The sequence below is a fragment of the Pristiophorus japonicus genome, unplaced genomic scaffold, assembly GCF_044704955.1.
Source record: "Pristiophorus japonicus isolate sPriJap1 unplaced genomic scaffold, sPriJap1.hap1 HAP1_SCAFFOLD_1115, whole genome shotgun sequence".
Taxonomy (NCBI): Eukaryota; Metazoa; Chordata; class Chondrichthyes; family Pristiophoridae; genus Pristiophorus; species Pristiophorus japonicus.
The window spans coordinates 47,338-72,877 of record NW_027250772.1 but is presented as its reverse complement, the minus strand read 5'-3'; the positions used below and the strand labels follow the sequence as shown (position 1 = coordinate 72,877).

At 46.7% G+C, this 25,540-nt stretch overlaps 2 protein-coding genes across 2 annotated transcripts; both read right to left on the bottom strand.

The window, feature by feature from the left end:
* Positions 1-538: 538 nt before the first annotated feature.
* On the bottom strand, positions 539-7,387 carry LOC139241583 (zona pellucida sperm-binding protein 3-like). Its single transcript, XM_070870062.1, has 10 exons — positions 7,275-7,387; positions 6,452-6,764; positions 5,060-5,175; positions 4,856-4,959; positions 4,573-4,750; positions 4,355-4,475; positions 4,193-4,284; positions 3,957-4,108; positions 3,746-3,880; positions 539-852 (listed from the first exon to the last, which is right to left on the bottom strand). Exons 1-10 carry the CDS (start codon positions 7,385-7,387, stop codon positions 539-541), a joined length of 1,638 nt encoding a protein of 545 aa, XP_070726163.1.
* Positions 7,388-9,498: 2,111 nt separating this feature from the next.
* On the bottom strand, positions 9,499-24,724 carry LOC139241582 (zona pellucida sperm-binding protein 3-like). Its single transcript, XM_070870061.1, has 10 exons — positions 24,641-24,724; positions 23,854-24,045; positions 22,479-22,594; positions 22,273-22,376; positions 21,996-22,173; positions 17,314-17,434; positions 17,152-17,243; positions 17,016-17,067; positions 13,553-13,759; positions 9,499-9,615 (listed from the first exon to the last, which is right to left on the bottom strand). Exons 1-10 carry the CDS (start codon positions 24,722-24,724, stop codon positions 9,499-9,501), a joined length of 1,263 nt encoding a protein of 420 aa, XP_070726162.1.
* Between the last annotated feature and the right edge of the window lie 816 nt (positions 24,725-25,540).

Genomic DNA, 25,540 nt, shown 5'->3' with positions numbered 1-25,540 from the left:
TGTGGCCTCACCAATACCCTGTACAGTTGTAGCAGGACTTCCCTGCTTCGATACTCTATCCCTCTTGCAATAAAGGCCAACATGCCATTTGCCTTCCTGATTACTTGCTGTCGCTGCATACTAACTTTGTTTCTTGCACAAGGACCCCCCCGCCCCGCAGCATTTTGCAATTTATCTTCATTTAAAATTATAATTTGCTTCTCAATTATTGCTGCCAAAGTGGATAACCTTACATTTTCCCACATTATACTCCAGCTGCTAAATTTTTGCCCACTTAGCTTGTCTATATCCCTTTGCAGATTGTGTCCTCCTCACAATTTGCTTTCCCACCCATCTTTGTATCAGCAAACTTGGCTACATTACACTCGGTCCTTTCATCCAAGTCATTAATAGATTGTACATAGTTGAGGACCCAGCACCGATCCCTGCAGCACCCCACTAGTTACTGTTCGCCAAGTGGAAAATTACCCATTTATCCCGACTCTTGTTAGCCAATCCTCTATCCATGCTAATATATTACCCCCAACCCCGTGAACTTTTATCTTGTGCAGTAACCTTCCATGTGGGAGATTACTGGTGGACAGACGTGTTTCACAGCCACTGCGGAGGATGGAGGAGCGTCCTGGGCAGCGCACAACCTCCCTGCAGACTTACTCAAGTACATGTGCGGGTGGAGAGATTTGGCTACCGAGTCGGCGGCGGGGCACCTTTGGGTGGAAGGGCTTTTTTTACTGTCGGGGGTTGCAGTGAGTTTTAGGTGCCATCTTTGGGCAACATGAGTCCACCTGCCTCCGGGAGCAGGGTGTGACAGGGGCATGGCTTCCTTGACGTCACAACGCTTTCCATTGTCCCCTGTGGGGCAGGGAGAATGCACAGCAGCCAGTTTACTGCAGGTAGGCCATCAGGTGCTGGATGGTGACCAGTGACAAATATATAAGGTCCAGGTCAATCATTGGAGCAGTAAAAAATTGTCTACCGAAGATTACAAAATATTTGTTCAATGTCTGCCATTTCCCTGTTCCCCAGTCTCATTCTCTAGGGGGCCAACATTTACCTTAACTATTCTTTCTTTATGTACCCATAGAAAATTAAGACAATTACAACTAACCCTTGAGGGATATTAAATATGGATCACATTTAGTGAAGTTACAGTACACAGAGGCCAAAACATACCTATCTGCAGTGGCCAATTAAGGAGATGCTGCTTTGGTCTATTCCCTTGGCACTGGAGAGAGACTAGAACCTGCTCACACAACTTCCTGGCTGACTGAATGCTGGATGTCTGTAACCCCATCTACCTTCTGCAGAAAGATGGCAGCAGCTCCTTATTACTTACATCCATTTAAAGGCACAATATTTAATCCAGAGGAGTGGAGATTTAATAGAGACTTTCAAAAAGTTATGAAGGTTTTCATAAGGAATGGGAAGGAGAACACTTTCTAGCAGAAGGGTCAGTCACCAGATGATAGATTTAAAGTACTAAAGGTTATACTTTCCATAGAGGGAGTGCAGCAAAGGGTCACCAGACTGATTCCTTGGGATGGCAAGACTCGTATGAGGCGAGAAATCAGTCAACTAGGCCTGTATTCACTAGAGTTTAGCAGAATGAGGAGAGCTCAGTGAAATATATAAAATTTTGATGGGTTGGACAGACTGGATATTGCCCCTGGCTGGGAAGTCTAGAACAAGGGGTCAGTGTCTCAGGATAAGGGGTAGGAAATTTAGGACATGAGAAATTTCTTCAGAGGGTGGTGAACCTGTGGAATTCTCTACCACAGAAGGCTGTGGAAATTAAGTCATGGAATATATTTGAGATATAGCAAGACAAAGGAGTATGGAGAGAAAGCAGGAATATGGTGAGGAGGGGAGAGAGAGAGGATCAGACATCATCATATTGAATGGTGGTACAGGATCAAACAGCCTACTACTGCTCCTATTTTCCATGCTTCAATATTAAATATAGGCAAAAAGGGTCAAGTGGCCTCCTACCCTGCTGCATGCGTGCAGGTTCCATCCTTTTAAACTCAGGTACTGCTGAGTTTCAACTGACCCCAAAGTGGCAGGTGGTGAGAATCAGTAAAATCTAGGCCTCCAAATCTGGTCTCATGTCTTTCAGATCAGAGGTGCTCAACCAATGGTCTGCAAAAATATTGCAAATGGCTTGCCAAGCAGCCTGGGATTTTACACAGGATATACAGCACAGAAACAGTTCATTCTGCCCAATCAGTCCATGCTCCACTCGAGTCTCCTCCAGTCTTTCATTGAAATCTAGCAGCATATCCCTTCTCCGACATGCTGGTCCAACCTCCCTCTATATACACCCATGCTATTTGTTTCAACCACTCAGTGGTAGGTTCAGGATTCTCACCACCGATTTAAAAACTTTAATAAGTCAGCTTTAAAAAAAAAAACATGCCATATTAGGTGGGAATCCAGCCAAGCAAAATGGTGGCTGTGATCCAAACACAACACTGCACCCCCCCTCCAATGTTTGTGATGGCAGCAGCGGCCACAAAGCCCAGGGACCTGCTCACTGAATGGAGAAAGCTGGCAGCACTGGTCTGCCACCTTAATCTCTCCGCAGCTTATGATAATTCATCCCTCACCACCGCCACTTGTTCCAACACCATGTTACGTTGGTTGGTCTTCCTTTTCCTGGAAGAATTTCACCCCTCACTTCCCAAATCCTCTTCCTGCATACGTCAGCAGCTGCAACACTAGCCCACTTCAAGTATCCTGCGACTATTGAAATCAGCCAATCGAGGCTACACTTCAGTTTGGATTTTTTCTCCCATGTATTATTTGTGCGGTCAGGTTTATCAATTAAGTGAAGGGGAAAGGAAATAGGCAGCAGGTGCAGGGAGTAAAGGAGCTTCGAGGGTCAGTGAGTCAGTCTTTTGGGAGAAAGCCCAGTTGAATGGCACCATTACCAGCAACAGTTTGCAAACACATTTATATAATCTGCAGTAACTCCACCCTGGCCCTCATTTTCTCTGCTGAATGGTTGACTCACACCAATAGTTACAAGGGTGTTGGCTGCCCTTTGCTGCCTAAACTCATTCATTCTTCACCTGTGAGCATTAGCAGCCTTGCTCTACCAAGGAGGGCCACATAGGCAGACCCAATTTTTCACTCAATATTATGTTCCAGCTGGGATTTCAACCTTCCAACAATGATCTGCACACTACTGGGACCAATTTGGGATGAAAATAAAACCCTGTGGCCTTTAACTGATGTAAAATATTGCAGATGGGCAAAAGGCCATTTTACTGAATCAGAGAACCGGGACCGACTAATGTGCTGGAAACAGTCGGAGAGAATGGGGGCTCATTAGGGAAAGTGGGAGTGGGATGGTCGCCGTGACCAGTATCATGATAGCACAAGCAGCTGCACTAGAAATTTAGTCATTTTTTTTTTAATAAAAACAGTTACAAGGGAAATGTGGAATTTAAACACAGGCAAAAGGGCCTTTGAAACAATTGAAGTTCAAAACACCAAGACCAAAGACTAATTCAAGCACTTCACATTTCAAATTTATTACTCCATTTTTTGACAAATGATAGAAAAGCCCAAATGAGAAAGGATTCAGGTGTGTTTCCTAAAGAGGAAGGCGGCCACCAGAGTGGCTGAGATCAGGGCCCCAACTGCCAACGTCACAACCAGAAGCACCTCACCTGCAGAGAATGAGAAGCCATTGAGTCAGGAGTCACTAGACTGGAATTGGGTTCTCAAAATCAACACTCACCTGGAGAAGAACTCGGAATCTCCTCACGAGTCTCGACAGCTTCACTTCCCATCGAATGGACCAGGTCCTTCAGATCAGCATCCAGAACGATCAGTGGTCCAAGGGAAACTTCACCCTCCCACACAGGCTCCGACTCTGCAACAATTCATTCCATCCAGTTACAAACAAACATCGAACAATAGCCCCAACACCCAATACCACCACAACATACCCAGCTCAGATAGGACTTCCCTCCTGTCCCTGGAGTGAAGTCTTCCTCCAGATCGCAATCTCGAGGCTCCACAGTTGCCCCCATCACAACAGGCACAAACCTCATTAGATCCTTCCACCATGGACATGTCCAATTCAGTCACCAGGGACCATCTAAACAAACAAGGAAGCACACGATTGGCATATGGATGCATTCTGACCAAAGACGATCACCATTGTTGGTTAGAATTCACTCACCGGTTGGCTGGCTTCTGGAAGGAACAAGCTTTGTTGACTGAATCTGGCCTTTGATCTGCTGCAGCTACTTTCAGGTGGCAAGTGATGAAGATCTGCAGGAGACACATGCAGGAGTTACTCAGTGTCAAACGCTCACCATCTCAACATCTGGTCTCCTCTTACCAAGTCCCTGTCGTCTTCAAAGAAGCGGAATGCATCCAGCTTGAACTGAAGCTTATCCAGGTGATCTCGTGGTGACACGAAGGAAGAAAAAGAGTCTTCATCTCGGCTGTCCAACAGGCAACTGGAAAGAGGGTCGGAAAGAGCTGCATCATTAAGAATGGATTCCCTCCGCCAAACAGTTAGGAGTGTGACTTATGCAGCCCAGATAAAGACCTTACCCGTTGAAGTCAATAATGTTGTATCTGGGGGTGGAGTCCTGGTCTGGGCTCAGTGTAGCTATACAGCGGTCAATATAGAGCTTCAGAGGCATGTGGTTCACGGTCATCACAGAGGCCTCGATGTGAATGAGGTCACCCAGGTGGTAGATATTGGAGGTACGCTCTGCACTCCAGTTAGCTGGAAAGGGAAAGAGAATGAGCACAGGAACACAAGCTTTGGGTTCCTCACTTGATTCCAAGGAATGGGTAAAACAGGCATGGTAGACAATTGACGATCACTTACCAGTCATCAGACGCAGGGAGAATGACAGACGTCCCTCTCCTGCCTTGGTGGAGGAGAAGGGGACCCAGGTGGGCTTGATCGCATTGCTGCTCACTGTCCTCTTCCTTTGGGAAGGAAGGCAGCCAGCTTAACTTCCAATTCACAAACCCCACCACCCCCAACCGCCGTTGGAGGAAAGGAGAGCCTGTCAATCATCCACCTTACCTGGGATAATGGCACACAATAGGGACCACTGCTCCACTGGTTCTCACAATGACTCCTCCAATATGGCTCGGCTTGTAGTACAGGTGGGTGGTGTAAATCAGCAGGGCGTCCGTCATCTGGGAGAGAAAATGTGATCTGGTCAGGGTCAGGTACAGAACACGGGAGTTATTCTTGGACAAGAGAGCAGTGTTTAGAGAAACACACAGCAATTCATACTTCTATTATAGAGTCCCAGCCCTATCCAAATGCATTTGAAGAGATATTTCAGCCTCTGGGGGAAGGGAACCTCAATCAAGCACTTATGCATTTATATAACTCACTTGACATCGTAAAACATTAAGGCACTTCACGGGAGGTTCAAAAAAAAAAGTTTGGCACCAATCGACGCAAGATATTTGACGAAAGGCTTGGCCACTTAAGCAAAGTTTGAATAAGTACCATAAACAGATGGAGTGGTAGAAAGGCAGAGGGGTTTAGGGATGGAAGACAGCACTAGGGATAACTGCTCCATTGGGCCTCAGTACTTTATGGTCACTTATGGTGATGCATGTAAACCTTTAAATACCATGTCAAACCACCAGAGGACTTATCCCCTGGAGTCCCAAGGTAACCCAGTATGCCATGGGAGCATCATTATATATTTAAAAAAAAAAAAAAGAGGTCTCACAGGCTACTCTGATCTGTAATAAAAGGACTATGGTCACATCTTACTTTGAGCTCGCAGTATCTAGTCTGACTATGCAAGACATAACATTCCAAATTTAAACAATCCTGACAATTCCTTCAAAAGGATTGTCTTCAGTCTAGATTTCCTCAGTACAATTTCACCATAAGCATGTTCTGCCTTTACTCTAGAGGCACCTCAATTTGATGAAAAATGCCTCAATCTTTCCAAGCATTTTTGCATAAAGAACCCTTGAATATTTAGTAAACAGTTCCCATGATTCTTTCTACAAGTCACAAACAGCATGGAACTCCAACTGTGTCCCAACCAATCTCAGAAAATCAAGCCTAAACCACCAAATGTACAGCAAAAACAAAAGTCACTCATGTAGCTGCAACACTTCATCTCACCCTCCACTATTACATTGCTCAAGGCAGTCTCATAACCTTGTACTTCAGTCCAGATGCCCAGTTTTGATTCAATCAATAAAAGGTTGAATCAGGGAAAGAAACCTCAATGAGAATCTCATTTAAACAAGCCTCTAAAATATTCTGAACATGAAGTCCAATCAAAATGAAAGCTTACATTAAAATCATATTGTTACAGGTCCAAATATTTCATAGAATGTTCAGCACAAATAGTCCATTCAGGCCAACTAATCTATGCCAGTGTTCCTCCTCCCAGGGGCCCATTGTTTGCAGAAGGTTTTAGATCAAGAATCACATTACCTTCACTGTGCTGTCACATTCATGGAGCCCATAATGAAATAGGACGGTGTGGTTCTGAGAGTAGACCCCAGTTGGCCGACAACCTGTTGACCCCAGGGTCAGATCAGCTGCTTTAATCAGGTGCCTGGTTCCAAATAAATCCATCTGTACTCTGACCAGCAGGTTCTGCTCTCCACACTGCACCATCACAGTCTGCAGTGGAGACACACTTCGCCCCTCAGACTTACTAAAACTGGAATCAAAAGCTGGGCCAGGAGGGACACGAGTGGCCTTGTCAATGCTCCATGGGAAGTCCCAGTTTCTAAACCGCTGCCTAGTATCAGAGCAATAAACAGCTCCAATCAAAACCAACAGAAGCCCCAAACCCTTCACTAGTTGCCCCATAATACAAACTACTGCAGCTCAACTGTGCTCTGTGGGGAGTCCCCTGATCCCCTTTTATACACACAGCCTGCCATCACCTGAAAACCATTGGAGCAGGTGTGGCTAAACTAAACCAATAGCCTATCCAACAATCTTACTAATTGGTTGTTTCCAGAAAGTTTTTCACACAGACTGGGTCAGTGATCGGGAGATGCTCCAGGCTGGAGACTATCTGGGTCTATGGGAACAAGACAAGTTCAGCTTTTGTTTTTTGATGTACTGAAGATTTACTGAAACAGAATATAATGAAAGAAACATATACAGACACCTAAAGAACATACATTCTATTCAAACTATGTAAATTTAATCAAACTTTACAACTTCAGATAAATACAGAGCTATATTTTATTAAGAGCTTTGATAATGTTGAACTGAAAGAAGTCTATTTCCATCTCCATACCACTGCCCGACTCCGCCCCTGCCTCGGCTCCTCCAACCCTGCAACGCTCCGAGATCTCTGCGCTGCTCCAATTGTGGACTCTTGCGTCTCCCTGATTTCGATTGCTCCACCATTGCTGGCTGTGCCTTCAGCTGCCTTTGCCCTCAGCTCTGGGATATCCTCCCTGAGCCTCTCCTCCTCTCTGCCTCTCTCCTCCTTTCAGACGCTGATGAAAGGTCATCGACATTAAATTCTGACGAAAGTTCATCGACCTGAAACGTTAACTGTGTTTCTATCTCCAAGATGCTGCCTGACCTGCTGAGTATTTCCAAAATTTTCTATTTTTATTTCAAATTTCCAGCACCTGGAGTATTTTGCTTTTGTCCTCGTGTAAGACGCTCTTTAAGACCTATCTATTTGACAAGTTTTTGATCACCTGTTCTAATATCTCCACTTGTGACTCAAAGTGTCAAATTGTGTTTGATAACTTTTCTGTGAAGCACCTTGGGTCATCTTACAATGTTAAAGGCGCTACATAAGTGCAGGTTGTTGTTAGTTTTAAAGCTGTACATGGGCTCTTTTATAATCCTTTTGGTGCAAGACCCGAAAACGATTAGAGACTTGTTCAGAGTGAGATTGGATTCAGATCTAAACAGGATAACTGCCCTACAGCCTGATGCAGTCTGTAGTGACCTGTTGAGGTCCAATAGCTGATTGCATGTCGAGAATTGGTCAAGTCTTGGTTTATTTTAATAAATCAATAGAAGTGATGCTGGATTGGCCCAGTTCCACCAACAGAGAGGCAACTGCACAAGTGCCCCTCAAACTGAGGCGGCACCACTAATATAATTAAACATCATCACCTATTAAACTAAAATAAACTCATAATGTAAATCACAATATTATTACTCGTGTCGATAAGACTTTCCTTTCCCTGCGGTACCCATCGGTTGCAGGAGGACTCGAGTGTACCGATGGGCACCGCATGCTCCCTCTCCAGGGCCACCTGAGCATGGACAAGACTGTGGAGGAGAGACAGGATGGCTGAGTGACCCTCCCAACCCGTGGGCTGCACTCAGTCTGGGCCTGTGAATATTTGTCTTCGATAGCCCTGGGTCAGAGGTCAAGTTATTACAGAATTCTCCTTCTCTCTCGATTATCATTGAAAATTCTTTTGCCAATTGAGCTTCCCTCCTCTCCCATTCCTGGCTCCTGAGCTCACCCACATCCCCAATTCCAGCACCCAGCTAACTATCCCCTGCCCCCTCCCCCCACTGATGCTGGCACATACTGACCCCACCCCGTCCACAATTCCTGCACCCCGATGTCTGTTACCTACCTCCTAGCCCCACCCACCGCCCCCGTTCCCACACCTTTCCCCTTCACTGGCCACTATGTGCCCCAGCACCTCACCACTCGCACTGTTCCCCACCCCCTGTACGAACCCTGCCAAACCAGCTGGTCCAACCCCCACCCCCTGCAACTGTCCCTGCCCCCCATCCCCTTCCCCTACCTTCCTGCCCCCACCCTCTTCTGTTACTCTGCGACCTCCCCGGAGACCTCCGCCCCCTCTCCAACCGTCCCCTGCCCACTCCTTAGTCCCAGCCCTGGAATCCCAGCTCCTGATCTATGACCCAATGGCTCACTCAGGATGGACAGGGTGGAACTGAACCAGACAGGCAAGCAGACACCACATTTAACTTCTGAACTTGTCCTGAGCTTACTAATTTTGGCGGTGGTGCTGATCAATTTGCCTTAGTGTCGATTATGGAAGGGGGGGAAAGTCAGCCAATGCTGTGCTATAATTCTTAGCCTTGCTGATTAATTGGTTTATGGAGTGCTGTGGTGTGTTGTTCATGACCTTGGCAGGAAGATGTGGAGGAAGATGGCTGTGGTTTATTGGGGGCGATTAACCGCCGCCTCAGGAACCTGTGGTTTGGTTTCGGCAGAAACTGTGCTCACGTAGTGTGGCACGGCCCCATTGGAGGAAGTGTCCCGATGTACCATGTTTTAGTGTGGTTCTACTACAGTAAAATGGACAATCCCATTTGTATACCCAGTGAAAAGAAAGAAAGAACTTGGGCTGGATTTTGGGGTCATTTGCGACTGGGTTTTTGCCGGGTTTTGACCCTCCGCGGCGAAAAATCTGTCGGTCAGCTGTTTTTCACCCTGTCGCGCTCCTGGATTCGTTTTTTGCGGTGGCGCTTAGAAACACCGGGGAGAGCTGCGCCAGGTGTGCACCGGCTCACATTGTGACACCGCTGCGAGTTTCGAGTCTCACTCGACCCGTACGTCGCGAAACGCGCCCCACGATGACTACCAGGGAAAACACAGCCCTGTCGGCGGTGGTGAGTTGGATAAACTGGAAAAATGGTAAGTTCAAATTTTTTATGTTTTCATTTTTGCAGCAATTTGTGAGGTTAGGGTGTTGGTTAGGGTGTTGGCAATGTTTCTTTAATGATCTTTTGACGTTTTTTCCCCTCCCAAGGCCTCTCCCTGAACGCCCCTGGCCCCGCACTAAAGTTGGCGAGGTTCCTGTTTTTGCGCTGAAAAAGTAGTTCAACGCCTCCCTTTGTGCTCCACCTCTGGCACAGAGCCCAAATGTTGAAAGTTAAGCAATTAATCGCTAACGTTAATTGGGCAGTAAATTTCCTGCCTCGCCTCTGTTTTCACCCTGAAGACGGAAAGCCGAAGATCTCGCCCCTTGTGTCTATATAGCACATTTCACAACCACGGAACATCCAAAAGCACTTTACAGTCAACAAAGAATTTTTGAAGTGTGGTCACAGTTGTAATGACAGAATTACAGGCAGAGTCTCAGTTTAATGTCTTATCCGTAAGACGGCACCTCCGACAGTGCAGCACTCTCTCAGTACTGCACTGGAAGTGTTGGCCTGGATCACCTGCTCAACTCCCTCAAGTGGGACTTGAACCCACAACCTTCTGACTGAGGTGCGAGCATGTTACCTATTGCACCATGGCTGACCAGTTGGGCCTCTATTATGTATAATCTTCCACAGGGCCCCTATAGCGATCAAGAGAGAGATCCTGGACTTCCCATGAACAACACCAGGAGAGATCGACTCGTGTAATATATAAAACCACTCTATGAATGGATAAGATGTGGAGGCGGTAACCCAGTCAGAGTGTTCCGATACCCAGGCAGAATGGCCAACTCCTCTTTGGACATATTCCTGGAGGTTTCATCACAAGACCTCCAACACGTCCATCCTGGGGACACCCCACCTACCCACCCCGATTGGAGAGCGGACTCGCTTCATTACCCACTCAAATGATTTTTGACTCCCAATCCGCCAACCATTTTATCCTTTCTCCAATATTTTTATCATCAATAAACAGAAGTGCTCAGAGAAAATGAAAAAGACAATTTATTTTAATGCTCCTGTGATTTCTCTGCTTGCGGCAGTGTCCTGGAGATTTATCATTATTTTGTGGAGACTCCAGGGTATTCCTGGAGGGTTGGCAACCCTGTATCCAGGGCTGGCTAGTTTTCCCCACAATGTTATTTTCGTACCAGATTCCCAGACATTTTACAATGGTAGTTGGAGATTTGGGAGGGGAATGCTGACCCCAACAATGAACATTAACACTGAGCTGACATGGTCAAGGACCCCTACACCAGGGTGGCATTACCCTTCTAACACTAGGCACTCCTTGTGAGCTGGGAGAGTGAGACCGACCATTTTTAAGCACCTGATTGAGAGTTAGTTTTGTGCTGTGAGTCTGGGTTGTGCCAAGAGTTAAGACTATCCTCAAACTTATTTCAGCCAAGACCATTAAAGGCAGCAGGGAGTGGGAGAGAAAGAGAATAGAGTCTTCCATTTCATCAGGCTGGGTCAAATCCATACCTTGACTCCCAGAAGCCCAAAAGGAGAAAGTTCAGTTTGTTTTAGTTTGGGTCTTTTTGTTCCCCACTCCAATTTTCTCCTCACCTGAAGGCATTGATTCAAAGAGATTCCTCACCCTGATTGGCTACTGTTCTTGTGTGCTCAGCCAATGAGTGTTTTTGCTATTTGACTGTGGTAGGGCTGGGAAGTGGATTTTTTTTGTAATTCAAAATATACTTTGAATATAAAAATTTACAACATACATTGGAAAGCAGTTCAGTACATCTGGATGCAGTCAGCAATTCCATACAATACATTTGGATACTGACAGCGGTTCCATTCAATACATTTGCTTGCTTTACATTGCAGAGGTACAATTCAGGATACATTGTAATACAGTCATCAAATTACAGTACACGGAATGGGTGAGGTTACAATTAGATTTCTTTGCAACATACATTACGAAACAGAACTTGCATTATACATGGCATTACAGAGAGCAGCATGATCTGAAAACACCTATGTACACAAAAAGGTTACAAGTACAGCCCGAGGGAAGTTTTTTTTTTACTGATTCCAGACCCTGGGTGGAGCTGGGAAGTGGATATTTGGGGATGGAGTATAGGGTTGCAGGTGGGGGATTGGAAAACAGCATCATAAATTTGAATCCACTCCTCACAACTGCACTTTCCAGACAGGGTGTCCAGATGGTGATCAGGAGCAAGAATCTTCAGCTAACTTGCCTCCTCCCTAGCCAAGGGTCAGAGGCCAACTCGATTCCCCCACACTGCTCCCCTTGCTGAGATTGGCTAACACTGAGCAGACCAAGCATCGAAGCTGGGATTTTCTGCTCTGTTGGCCTCAGTACCATAAGAGTCAATGTCTTTAAAAATGTTTAGTACAGAGGAGATCAGACATTGAATTTGCCTCAGTAGGTAGCTCTCCTACCTGATGTCAGAAGATCATGTATTCAAATCCCACTCCAGAGACTGGAGCACAAAATCCAGGCCAACACTAGTAGAGTACTGAAGGAGCACTGCACTGGTAGAGGTGTGTCTTTCAGATGGGACGTTCAACCGCAGCACCATCTGCCCTCTCAAGCAGCTGTAAAATATCCCATGGGACTATTGGAAGAGCAGGGCAGTGCTCTGTGTGTTCTGGCCAATATCTATCATATACTAGGGCTAACAGGGTTAAATTATAGAAACAGGCTGCTTAGACTAGGTTTGTGCTCCTTGAGTAAAGAAGGTTAAAGGGTGATCTAATTGAGATGTAGGTTAAAAGGAATTGGTCGGGAAAAATATTTCCTCTGGTCAGGGAGCCCAGAACAAGTATAAGAATAATAGGAGCAGGAGTTGGCAACCTGGTCCCTCGAGCATGCTCCGCCAATTAATAAGATCATGGCTGATCTGAATGAACTCCGCTCCCTTCCTTATCCGCTCAAAAACCTGTCTATCACCAGCTTAAATATATTAATGACTGCAGCTCTCCGGGGCAGAGAGTTCCATAGATTTACAACCCTCAAGAAGAAATTCCTCATCTCAGTTTTAAATGGGCAGCCCCCTATTCTGAGACTATGTCCCCAAGAGTGGAAATATCCTCTCTGCATCCATCTGGTCAAGCTCCCTCATTATCTTACGTTTCAATATCTCACATTCTTCTCAACTCCAATGATATAGGCCCAACCGACCTTGATAAGTCAACCCCCTTAGCTCCAGAAGCAACCTAGTGAACTTTCTCTGAACAGCCTCCAATGCAAGTAGATCCTTCCTTAAATACAGAGACTAAAACTGTACACAGTAATCCAGGTGTGGCCTCACCAATACCCTGTACAGTTGTAGCAGGACTTCCCTGCTTTTATATTCTATTCCCCTTGAAATAAAGGCCAACATTCCACTTGCCTTCCTGATTACTTGCTGTAGCTGCATACTAACTGTTTCTTGCACAAGGACCCCCCCAGTACTGCAGCATTTTGCAATTTATCTTCATTTAAAATTACAATTTGCTTCTCAATTATATCTGCCAAAGTGGATAACCTTACATTTTCCCACATTATACTCCAGCTGCTAAATTTTTGCCCACTTAGCTTGTCCATATCTCTTTGCAGATTGTGTCCTCCTCACAATTTGCTTTCCCACCCAGCAAACTTGGCTACATTACACTCGGTCCTTTCATCCAAGTCATTAATAGATTGTACATAGTTGAGGACCCAGCACCGATCCCTGCAGCACCCCACTAGTTACTGTTCGCCAAATGGAAAATTACCCATTTATCCCGACTCTTCTGTTAGCCAATCCTCTATCCATGCTAATATATTACCCCCAACCCCGTGAACTTTTATCTTGTTCAGTAACCTTCTATGTGGGAGATTACTGGTGGACAGATGTGTTTCACAGCCACCGGAGGATGGAGGAGTGTCCTGGGCAGCGCACAACCTCCCTGCAGACTTACACTCAAGTACATGCGCGGGTGGAGAGATTTGGCCACCAAGTCGGCGGCGGCTGCGGGGCACCTTCGGGGGTGGAAGGGCTTTGTTACTCTAGGGGGTTGCGGTGAGTTTGGGTGCCATCTTTGGGCAACATGAGTCCGCTTGCCTCCGAGAGCAGGGAGTGACAGGGGCATGGCTTCCTCGATGTCACAACGCTTTCCATTGTCCCACTGCGGGGCAGGGAGAATGCACAGCAGCCAGCTTACTGCAGGGAGGCCATCAGGTGCTGGATGGTGACCAGTGACAAATACATAAGGTCCAGGTCAATGATTGGAGCAGTAAAAAAGTGTCTACCGAAGAATACAAAATATTTGTTCAATGTCTGCCAATTCCCTGTTCCCCAGTCTCATTCTCTAGGGGACCAACATTTACTTTAACTATTCTTTTCCTTTTTATGTACCTGTAGAAAATTAAAAAAAAAGACAATTAAAACTAACCCTTGAGGGATATTAAAAGTGGAACACATTTAGTGAAGTTACAGTATGTGGAGGCTAAAACATACCTATCTGTAGTGGCCAATTAAGGAGATGCTGCTTTGGTCTAGTCCCTTGGCACTGGAGGGAGACTAGAACCTGCTCACACAACTTCCTGGCTGACTGAATGCTGGGTGTCTGTAACCCCATCTACTTTCTGTAGAAAGATGGCAGCAGCTCCTTATTACTTACATCCATTTAAAAAGGCACAATATTTAATCCAGAGGAGTGAAGATTTATTTATTTGAAAGGTTGAAGGGGAGATTTAATAGAGACTTTCCAAAAATTATGAAGGTTTTAATAAGGAATGGGGAGGAGAACACTTTCTAGCAGAAGGGTCAGTCACCAGATGATAGAATTAAAGTACTAAAGGTTATACTTTCCACAGAGACAGTGCAGCAAAGGGTCACCAGACTCATTCCTTGGGATGGCAGGACTGTTGTATGAGGAGAGAAATCAGTCAACTAGGCCTGTATTCACTAGAGTTTAGAAGAATGAGGAGATCTCATTGAAATATATAACATTGTGATGGGGTTGGACAGACTGGATGTTGCCCCTGACTGGGAAGTCTAGAACAAGGGGTCAGTGTCTCAAGATAAGGGGTAGGAAATTCAGGACATGAGAAATTTCCAGAATGTGGTGAACCTGTGGAATTTTCTACCACAGAAGGCTGTGGAGACCAAGTCATGGAATATATTTGAGACATAGCAAGACAAGAGTATGGAGAGAAAGCAGGAATATGGTGTAGAGAGAGGATCAGACATGATCATATTGAATGGCGGTACAGGATCAAATAGCCTACTACTGCTCCTATTTTCTATGCTTCTATGTTAAATACAGGCAGAAATGGTCAAGTGGCCTCCTACTGTGCTGTATGCATGCAGGTTCCATCCTTTTAAACTCAGGTACAGCTGAGTTTCAACTGACCCCAAAAAAGTGGCAGGTGGTGAGAATCAGTAAAATCTAGGCCTCCAAATCTGGTCTCATGTCTTTCAGATCAGAGGTTCTCAACCAATGGTCTGCAAAAATATTGCAAAGGGCTTGCCAAGCAGCCTGGGATTTTACACAGGATATACAGCACAGAAACAGGCCATTCGGCCCAACCAATCCATGCTCCACTCGAGCCTCCTCCAGTCTTTCATCAAAATCGAGCAGCATATCCCTCAATCCCTTCTCCGATATGCTGGTCCAACCTCCCTTTATATACATCTATGCTATTTGTTTCAATCACTCAGTGGTAATCGGTTCAGCATTCTCACCACTGATTTAAAACAGCTTTAATAAGTCAGCTTTAAAAAAAACACACCAACTCAGGTGGGAATCCAGCCGAGCAAAATGGTGGCTGTGATCCAAACAACGCCACCCCACCCTCCAATGTTTGTGATGGCAGCAGCGGCCACTAAGCCCAGGGACCCGCTCACTGAAGGGAGAAAGCTGGCAGCACTGGTCTGCCACCTTAATCTCTCCGCCCTCCACTCCCCGCAGCTTATGATAATTCATACCTCACCACCACTTGTTCCAACGCCATGTAACGTTGGTGGGTCTTCCTTTTCCTGGAGGAATTGATGTTTTCACCCCTTACTCCCCAAATCCTCTCCCTGCATACATCACCAGCTGCAACACTAACCCACTTCAAGTATCCTGCGACAATCAGCCAATGGAGGCTCCACTTCAGCTTGGAATTTTTCTCCCATGTATTATTTGTGCGGTCAGGTTTGTCAATCAAATGAAGGGGAAAGGAAGTAGGCAGCAGGTGCAGGGAGTAAAGGAGCTGCTAGGGTCAGTGAGTCTGTCTTTTGGGAGAAAGCCCAGTTGAATGGCACCATTACCAGCAAAACGGAAACAGTTTGCAAACACATTTATATAATCTGCAGTAACTCAACCCTGGCCCTCATTTTCTCTGCTGAATGGTTGACTCACACCAATAGTTACAAGGGTGTTGGCTGCCCTTTGCTGCCTAAACTCATTCATTCTTCACCTGTCAGCATTAGCAGTCTTGCTCTACCAAGGAGGGCCACACAGGCAGACCCAATTTTTCACTCAATATTATGTTCCAGCTGGGATTTCAACCTTCCAACAATGATCTGCACACTACTGGGATCAATTTGGACAATAAATAAAACCCTGTGGCCTTCAACTGTTATAAAATATTGCAGATGGGCAAAAGGCCATTTCACTGAATCAGAGAACCGGGACCGACTAATGTGCTGGAAACAGTCGGAGGGAATGGGGGCTCATTAGGGAAAGTGGGAGTGGGATGGGCACAGTGACCAGTATCATGATAGCACAAGCAGCTGCACTAGGAATTTATTCATTTAAAAAAAAACAGTTGCAAGGGAAATGTGGAATTTAAACACAGGCGAGGGGTTCTTTGAAACAACTGCAGTTCAAAACACCAAGACCAAAGACTAATTCAAGCACGTCACATTTCAAATTTATTACTACATTTTTTGACAAATGATGGAAAAGCAAATGAAAGAAAGGATTCAGGTGTGTTTCCTGAAGAGGAAGAAGGCCACCAGAGTGGCTGAGATCAGGGCCCCAACTGCCAACGTTACAACCAAAGCACCTCACCTGCAGAGAATGAGAAGCCATTGAGTCAGGAGTCACTAGACTGGAATTGGGTTCTCAAAATCAACACTCACCTGGAGAAGAACTCGGAATCTCTTCACGAGTCTCGACAGCTTCACTTCTCAAATGAACCAGGTCCTTCAGATCAGCATCCACAATGATCAGTGGTCCAAGGGAGGCTTCACCCTCCCACACAGGCTCCGACTCTGCAACAATTCATTCCATCCAGTTACAAACAAACATCGAACAATAGCCCCAACACCCAATACCACCACAACATACCCAGCTCAGATAGGACCTCTCTCCTGCCCCTGGAGTGAAGTCTTCCTCCAGATCGCAATCTCGGGGCTCCACAGTTGCCCCCATCACAACAGGCACAAACCTCATTGGATCCTTCCACCATGGACAGGTCCAATTCAGTCACCAGGGACCATCTAAACAAACAAGGAAGCACATCATTGGCATATGGATGCATTCTGACCAAAGAGGATCACCATTGTTGGTTAGATTTCACTCACCGGTTGGCTGGCTTCTGGAAGGAACAAGCTTTGTTGACTGAATCTGGCCTCTGATCTGCTGCAGCTACTTTCAGGTGGCAAGTGATGAAGATCTGCAGGAGGCACATGCAGGAGTTACTCAGTGTCAAACGCTCACTGTCTCAACATCTGGTCTCCTCTTACCAAGTCCCTGTCGTCCTCAAAGAAGCGGAATGCACCCAGCTTGAACTGAAGCTTATCCAGGTGATCTCGCGGTGACACGAAGGAAGAAAAGGAGCCTTCGTCTCGGCTGTCCAACAGGCAACTGGAAAGAGGGTCAGAAAGAGCTGCATCATTAAGAATGGATTCCCTCCGCCAAACAGTTATGAGAGTGACTTATGCAGCCCAGATAAAGTTTCGGGTGGAGTTGCTCCTACTTTTTTGGAGCAACTAGTTTAGTTTGGAGAATGTTAGAAATTGCAATTCTCGGATATTAGTTTGCTCCAGTTCTACTGAGTTAGTTGAGGTTGGCTTTAGGTAAGGTATTTTTTTTTCCAAAAGGGGGTGTGTCCAGCCACTCACGCCTGTTTTGCAAGTTTCGACAGTGAAAACTTACTACAAACTAACTTAGGCTGGAGTAAGTACCCACTTTTATAAGTTCAGAACAACCTTACCTGGAGGTAAACTCAGTGCAGACACAGCCGGAGAGGGGGTGGGAATTAAACACAAAAAGGACTGAAGCATTAAACATCACTTTTAAAATGTCCAAAAACCTCTTTTGATGATATCTTGCCTTATATCTGCTGAATGAGGATAGTTGCTTCTCTTTTTATAAATAAAACAAGTGTAGCCTCCTGGCTGAGGCAGGCACATCAACACCTAATTATGGCTAATTTGATCCTTTGGAAATCATACCCCATTAGTCCAACCTATTACTTGAATGACTCACCTCATTTGTAAAACTAACTGTTTGGCATTGTGCCTCCGTCAGTGACAGACTGTTAGATTAACGTGTTGTAAGCCACCCTAACCCACCATTGTCTCCCATACCCCCAGCAGCACTCTCCGCACCTCCCCCCCCCCCCGCACCCGCCCCACGTCCCAACCCTTCGCTCCGTGTGTCCCTTCTCACTTCTGCACTCCAAACAGCACTCTTCCCCTCCCCGCTCCACCCCCCAGCCCCCAACCCAACCCCTCGCAGCCAGCAGCAGGACCAATTTGTGTGTTTCAGATACTGTAGTGCAATTAGTCGCTGGCTTCCGCGGTCCACGGACACCCATCCCACTGCATCAGGAGAGATCTCCGAGCCACGACACACCACACCAGCATGCCCCTCGGTGATGGCTAGGTGCAGGAGGCACGCATGACTGAAGGGATGAGGGATGTATATCTTTTGCAGGTGTTCCTTAAAGATTGTGTTTGGTATGTTAATGGACCAGGAATCAGTTGTAATGTTAAGTAATGAACTTTATTGATGTGCTGACAATGTACTTTAGTGCAATAATAATAAAACCACTCTTGTCATGATTCTGTCTCAATGTACAATACATTTGAAATCTTTACAATGTACTTTACTGCAATAAAATCACTGTTGTATCAATTTTGATTTGACTCTTTCCGATCACTTAACAACCCCAAACATTTATATAGTTCTAAAGTTAGAAAACGTAGTAAACAATTTCAATCTGTAAACAGAATTACTGAACAACCATAAGATAACTTTAACGCAGTAAATGTAAACAACTTACTAAGATCACTTCACAACTCTATGATCACTTATATACTTGTACAGTTACAAAACTTAGTACACAATTTCAATTTGTAAACATCTCCAACAGTGGCATCAAATCTACTACATCAACACCAGCAGCAAAGAAAGGCTGCACCCAGCTCTCATCCACATCTCTGTGCATGTGAACTGCCTCATGGGGAGGGGGAGGGTGTAGGGGAAGAGAAGGGGTGATGGGGTGTAGGGGAATAGAAGGGGTGGTGGGGGGAAGAGAGGGTGGATAGGGGAAGAGAGAGAAGGTTTGGGGGGGGGAGGGGCGGTGGAGAGGGGGGGTCCCTGCTTGGATCTCTACAGAGGCTGATACTGGGATTGCAGTGGGAGGGGCATTTGATTGGTAGGGAGGTGTGCGCTTATTGCAGCAGCTAACTTTTTGATGGCTTCTGCCAGCATTTGCACTGGCTGTGCCATTCCTGCACTCAGTTCACATGGCATAACTGCTATTTGCCCACACAGCGCTGTCAACTCATCACCAACCCCTCTGATGGTGCCCTCGAGTGAACGGGTAAGGTCATTGCCCTCCACACCCAATGCAATAACGTCAAGCCCATTTGTTGAACGCTGCATCTGAGGAGAGCCTACTCGGGTGCTCCTTACTCTCCCCCCAGCTCTGCCTCGTGGCACCACTCCAGTGCGAGACGCAGGGTGGGACGGTGGGGCCCTGGGTGTTCCACACTGCATTCCACCACCACCACTGGGACCTGCTTCCTCTGACACTGAGGCCCTGAGTGTTCCACACTGCATTCTACCACCACCACTGGGACCCGCTTCCTCTGACACTGGGGCCCTGGGTGTTCCACACTGCATTCTAACTCCACCACCACTGGGACCCGCTTCCTCTGACACTGGGGCCCTGGGTGTTCCACACTGCATTCCACCACCACCACTGGGACCTGCTTCCTCTGACACTGAGGCCCTGAGTGTTCCACACTGCATTCTACCACCACCACTGGGACCCGCTTCCTCTGACACTGGGGCCCTGGGTGTTCCACACTGCATTCTAACTCCACCACCACTGGGACCCGCTTCCTCTGACACTGGGGCCCTGGGTGTTCCACACTGCATTCTAACTCCACCACCACTGGGACCCGCTTCCTCTGACACTGGGGCACTGGGTGTTCCACACTGCATTCCACCACCACTGGGACCCGCTTCCTCTGACACTGGGGCACTGGGTGTTCCACACTGCATTCTATCACCACCACTGGGACCCGCTTCCTCTGACACTGGGGCACTGGGTGTTCCACACTGCATTCTATCACCACCACTGGGACCCGCTTCCTCTGACACTGGGGCACTGGGTGTTCCACACTGCATTCTATCACCACCACTGGGACCCGCTTCCTCTGATAATGGGGCCCTGGGTGCTACAAGCTGCATTCCACCACCACTACTGTGACTCTCAACCTCAAAGGATGTGAAACCATGGAACGTCTTACCAGAACTTGCATCACTAAGCGCGGATGGGTACGCGAGGAGACGATGACATGCCGCATCAGAACTTAAAGCACCACGAAAGGATGGGGGGTGGATGAAGGAGTGGAATGTTGCAGGAGAATTCATGGTATTCTCTGGGATAGTGAGGCCCTGCACTATGAACTGATCCATATTACGATTGACATTCATATCCCTGAACACACATCCATTCGCCCCTCCTCCCCGTCACCACCTTGGTCTTGATCGCATGCATCCGACTCGTCCTCTGAATTGACATCATGTTCTGCAAAATATAACCGAACAGTCAAATGGTTAGCAGCACAGGAGTGGGCAGGATGGGTGACATGGATAGTCTCGCACATAGCAGGCGAGGCAGCAGGTTGATTTAAAGGGTCACAATGCATTTTCAGGACTTACCCTCTCCCAAGCGTGTGGGCCCAGCTTGTGCATCACTGATTGCCTTTCTCCAGGCACGACTCATCCTGGCAGCGACCCTCTGTTCCAAGGGTGTCAGTGGGTGCAGATTTGGCGGGCCTCCTCCTGTTCGTGTTCTTTCCCTTTTGTTGTGAGCCAATTTCTTCTGCAATGATGAAAATATAACTTTTAAGAGAGGGTGCCTTTCTGCCAGGTGGGACATATACAGCTGGTCACATTTAGAATTGCAATTCCATTGAGAAAATGAAGATATTACTTACACTAACGACTTGACCAAGGTCCTGCCATTTCTTTTTACACTGGGTTCTAGATCTCCTGGTATTCACCACTGCGCAGTATTCGTCTGCAAGCAGGTCCCAGCATTTCTTGATTTCTTTGGGTGCCAATTTTGTGCGGCTTTTGTTGCTGGTGTCCAGCTCCTGCCATCTACCCTCAATGACATTAACTAGTGTCTCGACTTCGTCATGCAAGAAGTTCTTCGTTCTCGCTGCACGTTCTTGCTGTACAGGTACTGGATTTCCACTCAGTGATTATTAAAAACACAGTCCTTTTCTTGCATGCACATGTGCAGCACCCCTTTGCACTCCAAGAATCACTTAAGACTTTTCACCCCTTCCCTTACTGCACGCATAAATCACACAGCTCGCTGTAACAGAGTGCCACGTTTTCCCTTTAAATGTCCTTGCTTGCACCTATGTGGTACCTTTGCACAAGAAGCAATAAAATAATGTTCAATCCTTTTCCTACCTGCAACCAAAAATCCCAGCTAGCTTTAAATGAGTGTCTGACACGTTTTCCCTTTCAATGTCCTTGCTTGCACATATGCAGCACCTTTTCAGCACTCCTCTGCACAAAAATCAATAAAATAATTTTCAATCCTTTTCCTACCTGCAACCAAAAATCCCAGCCAGCTTTAAATGCGTGCCACGTTCTCGCTTTAAATGGCCGATTGCCAAGGTCGAGGTTCCATTGCGCATGCGCGCACGTTGCAACGCGTACGCGCAACGATGCCGGCTTTTTAGACACACAGGGGCTTAGCCCCGCCCACCTGCAGAGTACTATAGGCTTGCTCCGCTCCGGAAGAGAACGCTGCGCCACGCCAAGGTCCAGGAGGACCGGAGAATTGCAGTAATTTATTCCGGCGCACCTTCGAGCCCAGGCAGGTCACGTAAGTGTCGGAGGTGCGACGTATTCAACAGATGCTGAAACTTGGGCCCTATGACCTTACCCATTGAAGTCAATAATGTTGTATCTGGGGGTGGAGTCCTGGTCTGGGCTCAGTGTAGCTATACAGCAGTCAATATAGAGCTTCAGAGGCATGTGGTTCATGGTCATCACAGAGGCCTCGATGTTAATGAGGTCACCCAGGTGGTAGATATTGGAGGCACGCTCAGCACTCCAGTTAACTGGAAAGGGAATGAGCACAGGAACACAAGCTTTGGGTTCCTCACTTGATTCCAAGGAATGGGTAAAACAGGCATGGTAGACAATTGACGATCACTTACCAGTCATCAGATGCAGGGAGAATGACAGATGTCCCTCTCCCGCCTTGGTGGAGGAGAAGGGGACCCAGGTGGGATTGATTGCATTTCTGCTCACTGTCCTCTTCCTGTGGGAAGGAGCAAGGCCAGCTTTACTTCCAATTCACAATCCCATCACCACCCCCAACCCCCATTGGAGGAAAGGAGAGCCTGTCAATTATCCACCTTACCTGGGATAATGACACACAATAGGGACAACTGCTCCACTGGTTCTCACAATGACTCCTCCAATACAGCTTGGCCTGCAGTACAGGGGGCTGGTGTAAATCAGCTGGTCATCCGTCACCTGGGAGAGAAAATGTGATCTGGTCAGGGTCAGGTACAGAACAAGAGAGTTATTCTTGGACAAGAGAGCAGTGTTTAGAGAAACACACACAGCCCTTCATACTTCTATTAATTAGAGTCCCAGCCCTATCCAAATCCATTTGAAGAGATATTGTAGCCTCTGGGGGAAGGGAACCTCAATCATCCACTTGTGCATTTATATAACTCACTTGACATAGTAAAACATTAAGGCACTTCACGGGAGGTTCAGAAAAAAGGTTTGGCTCGAATTGACGCAAGATATTTGACCAAAGGCTTGGCCACATAAGCAAAGTTTTAATAAGTGCCATAAACAGATGGAGTGGTAGAAAGGCAGAGGATTTAGGGATGAAGACAGCAATAGTGATAACTGCTCCATTGGGTCTCAGTACTTTATGGTCACTTATAATGATGCATTCAAACCTGTAAATACCATATCTAACCACCAAAGGACTTATCCCCTGGAGTCCCAAGGGATCCCACAATGCCTTGGGAGCACCTGTATATATGGAGGCCTCACAGGCTGGAGAGGCACTCTGATCTGTAATAAAAAGGACTATGGTCACACCATATTTTGAACTTGTAGTATCATGTCATGAAGAGTCAGACTAAACATGCCATATTCCAACAATCCTGAGAATTCCTTCAAAGGATTGACTTCAGTCTAGGTTTCCTCAGTAAAATTTCACCATAAACATGTTCTGCCTTTACTCTAGAGGTATTTATCAAATTGAGGTGCCTCAATTTTTCCAAGCATTTTTGCATAAAGAACACTTGAATATTTAGCAATCAGTTCCCATGATTCTTTCTACAAGTCAAAACAGCATGGAACTCCAACTGTGTCCCAACCAATCTCAGAAAATCAAAACTAAACCACCAAATGTACATTAAAAAAAAGTCACCCATGTAGCTACAACCCTTCATCTCACCCTCCACTATTACATTGCTCAAGGCAGTCTAGTAACCATGTACTTCAGTCCAGATGCCCAGGTTTTGATTCAATCAATAAAAGGTTGAATCAGGGAAAGAAACCTCCATGAGTATCTCATTTAAACAGGTCTCATTAAAATATTCTGAACATGAAGTCCAGCCTAAATGAAAGCTTACATTAAAATCATATTGTTACAGGAATTGATTACAGGTCCAAATATTTCAGAGTGTTCAGCACAAACAGTCTATTTTGCATTCCTCCTCCCAGGGGCCCACTGCTTGCAGAAGGTTTTAGATCAAGAATCACATTACCTTTACTGTGCTGTCACATTCATGGAGCCCATAGTGAAATAGGACAGTGTGGTTCTGAGAGTAGACCCCAGTTGGCCGACAACCTGTTGACCCCAGGGTCAGATCAGCTGCTTTAATCAGGTGCCTGGTTCCAAATAAATCCATCTGTACACTGACCAGTAGGTTCTGCTCTCCACACTGCACCATCACAGTCTGCAGTGGAGACACACTTCGCCCCCCAGACTTACTGAAACCGGAACCAAAAGCTGGGCCAGGAGGGACACGAGTGGCCTTCTCAATGTTCCATGGGAGATCCCATTTTCTAAACCGCTGCCTAGTATCAGAGCAACAAACAGCTCCAACCAAAACCAACAGAGGACCCTTCACCCTTCACCCTTCACCCTTCACTACTCAACCAATATAAATTGAATCATCTTCAAATAATAGACCTAGATTTTATTAAGTGCCACTGAGAACGGTTAGCTGATAGGAGTCTATTTCCGTCTCTGTACCATTGCCCGACTCCACAGCTGCCTCAGCTCATCCACTGCTGAAACCCGCACGAAGAGGCGGGCGCCGGAGGGACTGGAGTGCATCATCACCCGTGGCAACCAAATTTTAATTTGATTTTATTGTCTAAAGTTTAATTTGCCGGCTTTAGCACCCCTCCCCCCCCAACTTTTGGCCAAGGGGCACTTGTATAATTTGTGTGTTGGTGCCCTCAAACCCTCTCCTCCCCCCAAAAAAAGGGGCACCGTGAAAAAATTGGAGTGTGATCGCCCTCGTGCGCAACTAAAATAGTTGAAACCCGCAATAAGTCCCGGTCACTCATCATCATCATCATCAGCAGCAGCAGCAGCAGCAGCAGCATCATCATCATCAGCATCATCATCATAGGCAGTCGCTTGAATCGAGGATGACTTGCTTCCACGTCAAAAAATTCACAGGTGTTTCAATGAAGGACCTAAAATTCCAGGTCCCAAACTAAATCTTGAAGTGTGGAAGATGCCCATGCGTGGATTTTTTTAACGTGTGGTGGGTCGTTGCACACCAGCTACCACACGGGCTTGACAGAGCTAGGTCTTGGTCCAGTAGCAAGGATTAACTAAGACCACTGGAGACCAGCTCTTCGGCACGGATCTAGTGCGAACACATATCGCAGTGTGGGCTGGCCCGTGCTGCCCCTGGGCCCTCGCCTCTTCTGGGCCCCAAACTCGCGCCTCTCCTGAGCCCCGATCACGTCCCTCTACAATCTCTCGCCGCTCCTTCGCCCTGACCTCGCTGTACCTGCCCATGCTCCAATCACCAACCTGGAACTTGGTGACGTCCCTCTTCGCTGCCATTGCTCTTGTGCTCCAGCACGTGCTGCTTCCTGGAATGGTACGCCGCCATGCTGCTCCTTCCACTCCCTGGCCTGCTCCGATGGTGCTCGCAGGCCGGGGCCCGTTCACCCATCACCCCTGTGCTCACTGACCTGCATTGACTCGCAATCCAGTAATACCTTGATTTTAAGTTTCTCATCCTTGTCAGCCAGATCTGGCTGGACCACTTAAAGCATTATCGAGTCCAGCTCTCATCTGCCAAAATCACTCACTATTCCAGAATCTTTCTGGAATGTTAAAATAAACCCTGGCTTCTCTTCTCCACTACTAACTGTCTTTTTAAACCCTTCTCCCCAGTCTCCACCCTCACCTCCAAAAATAAGTGT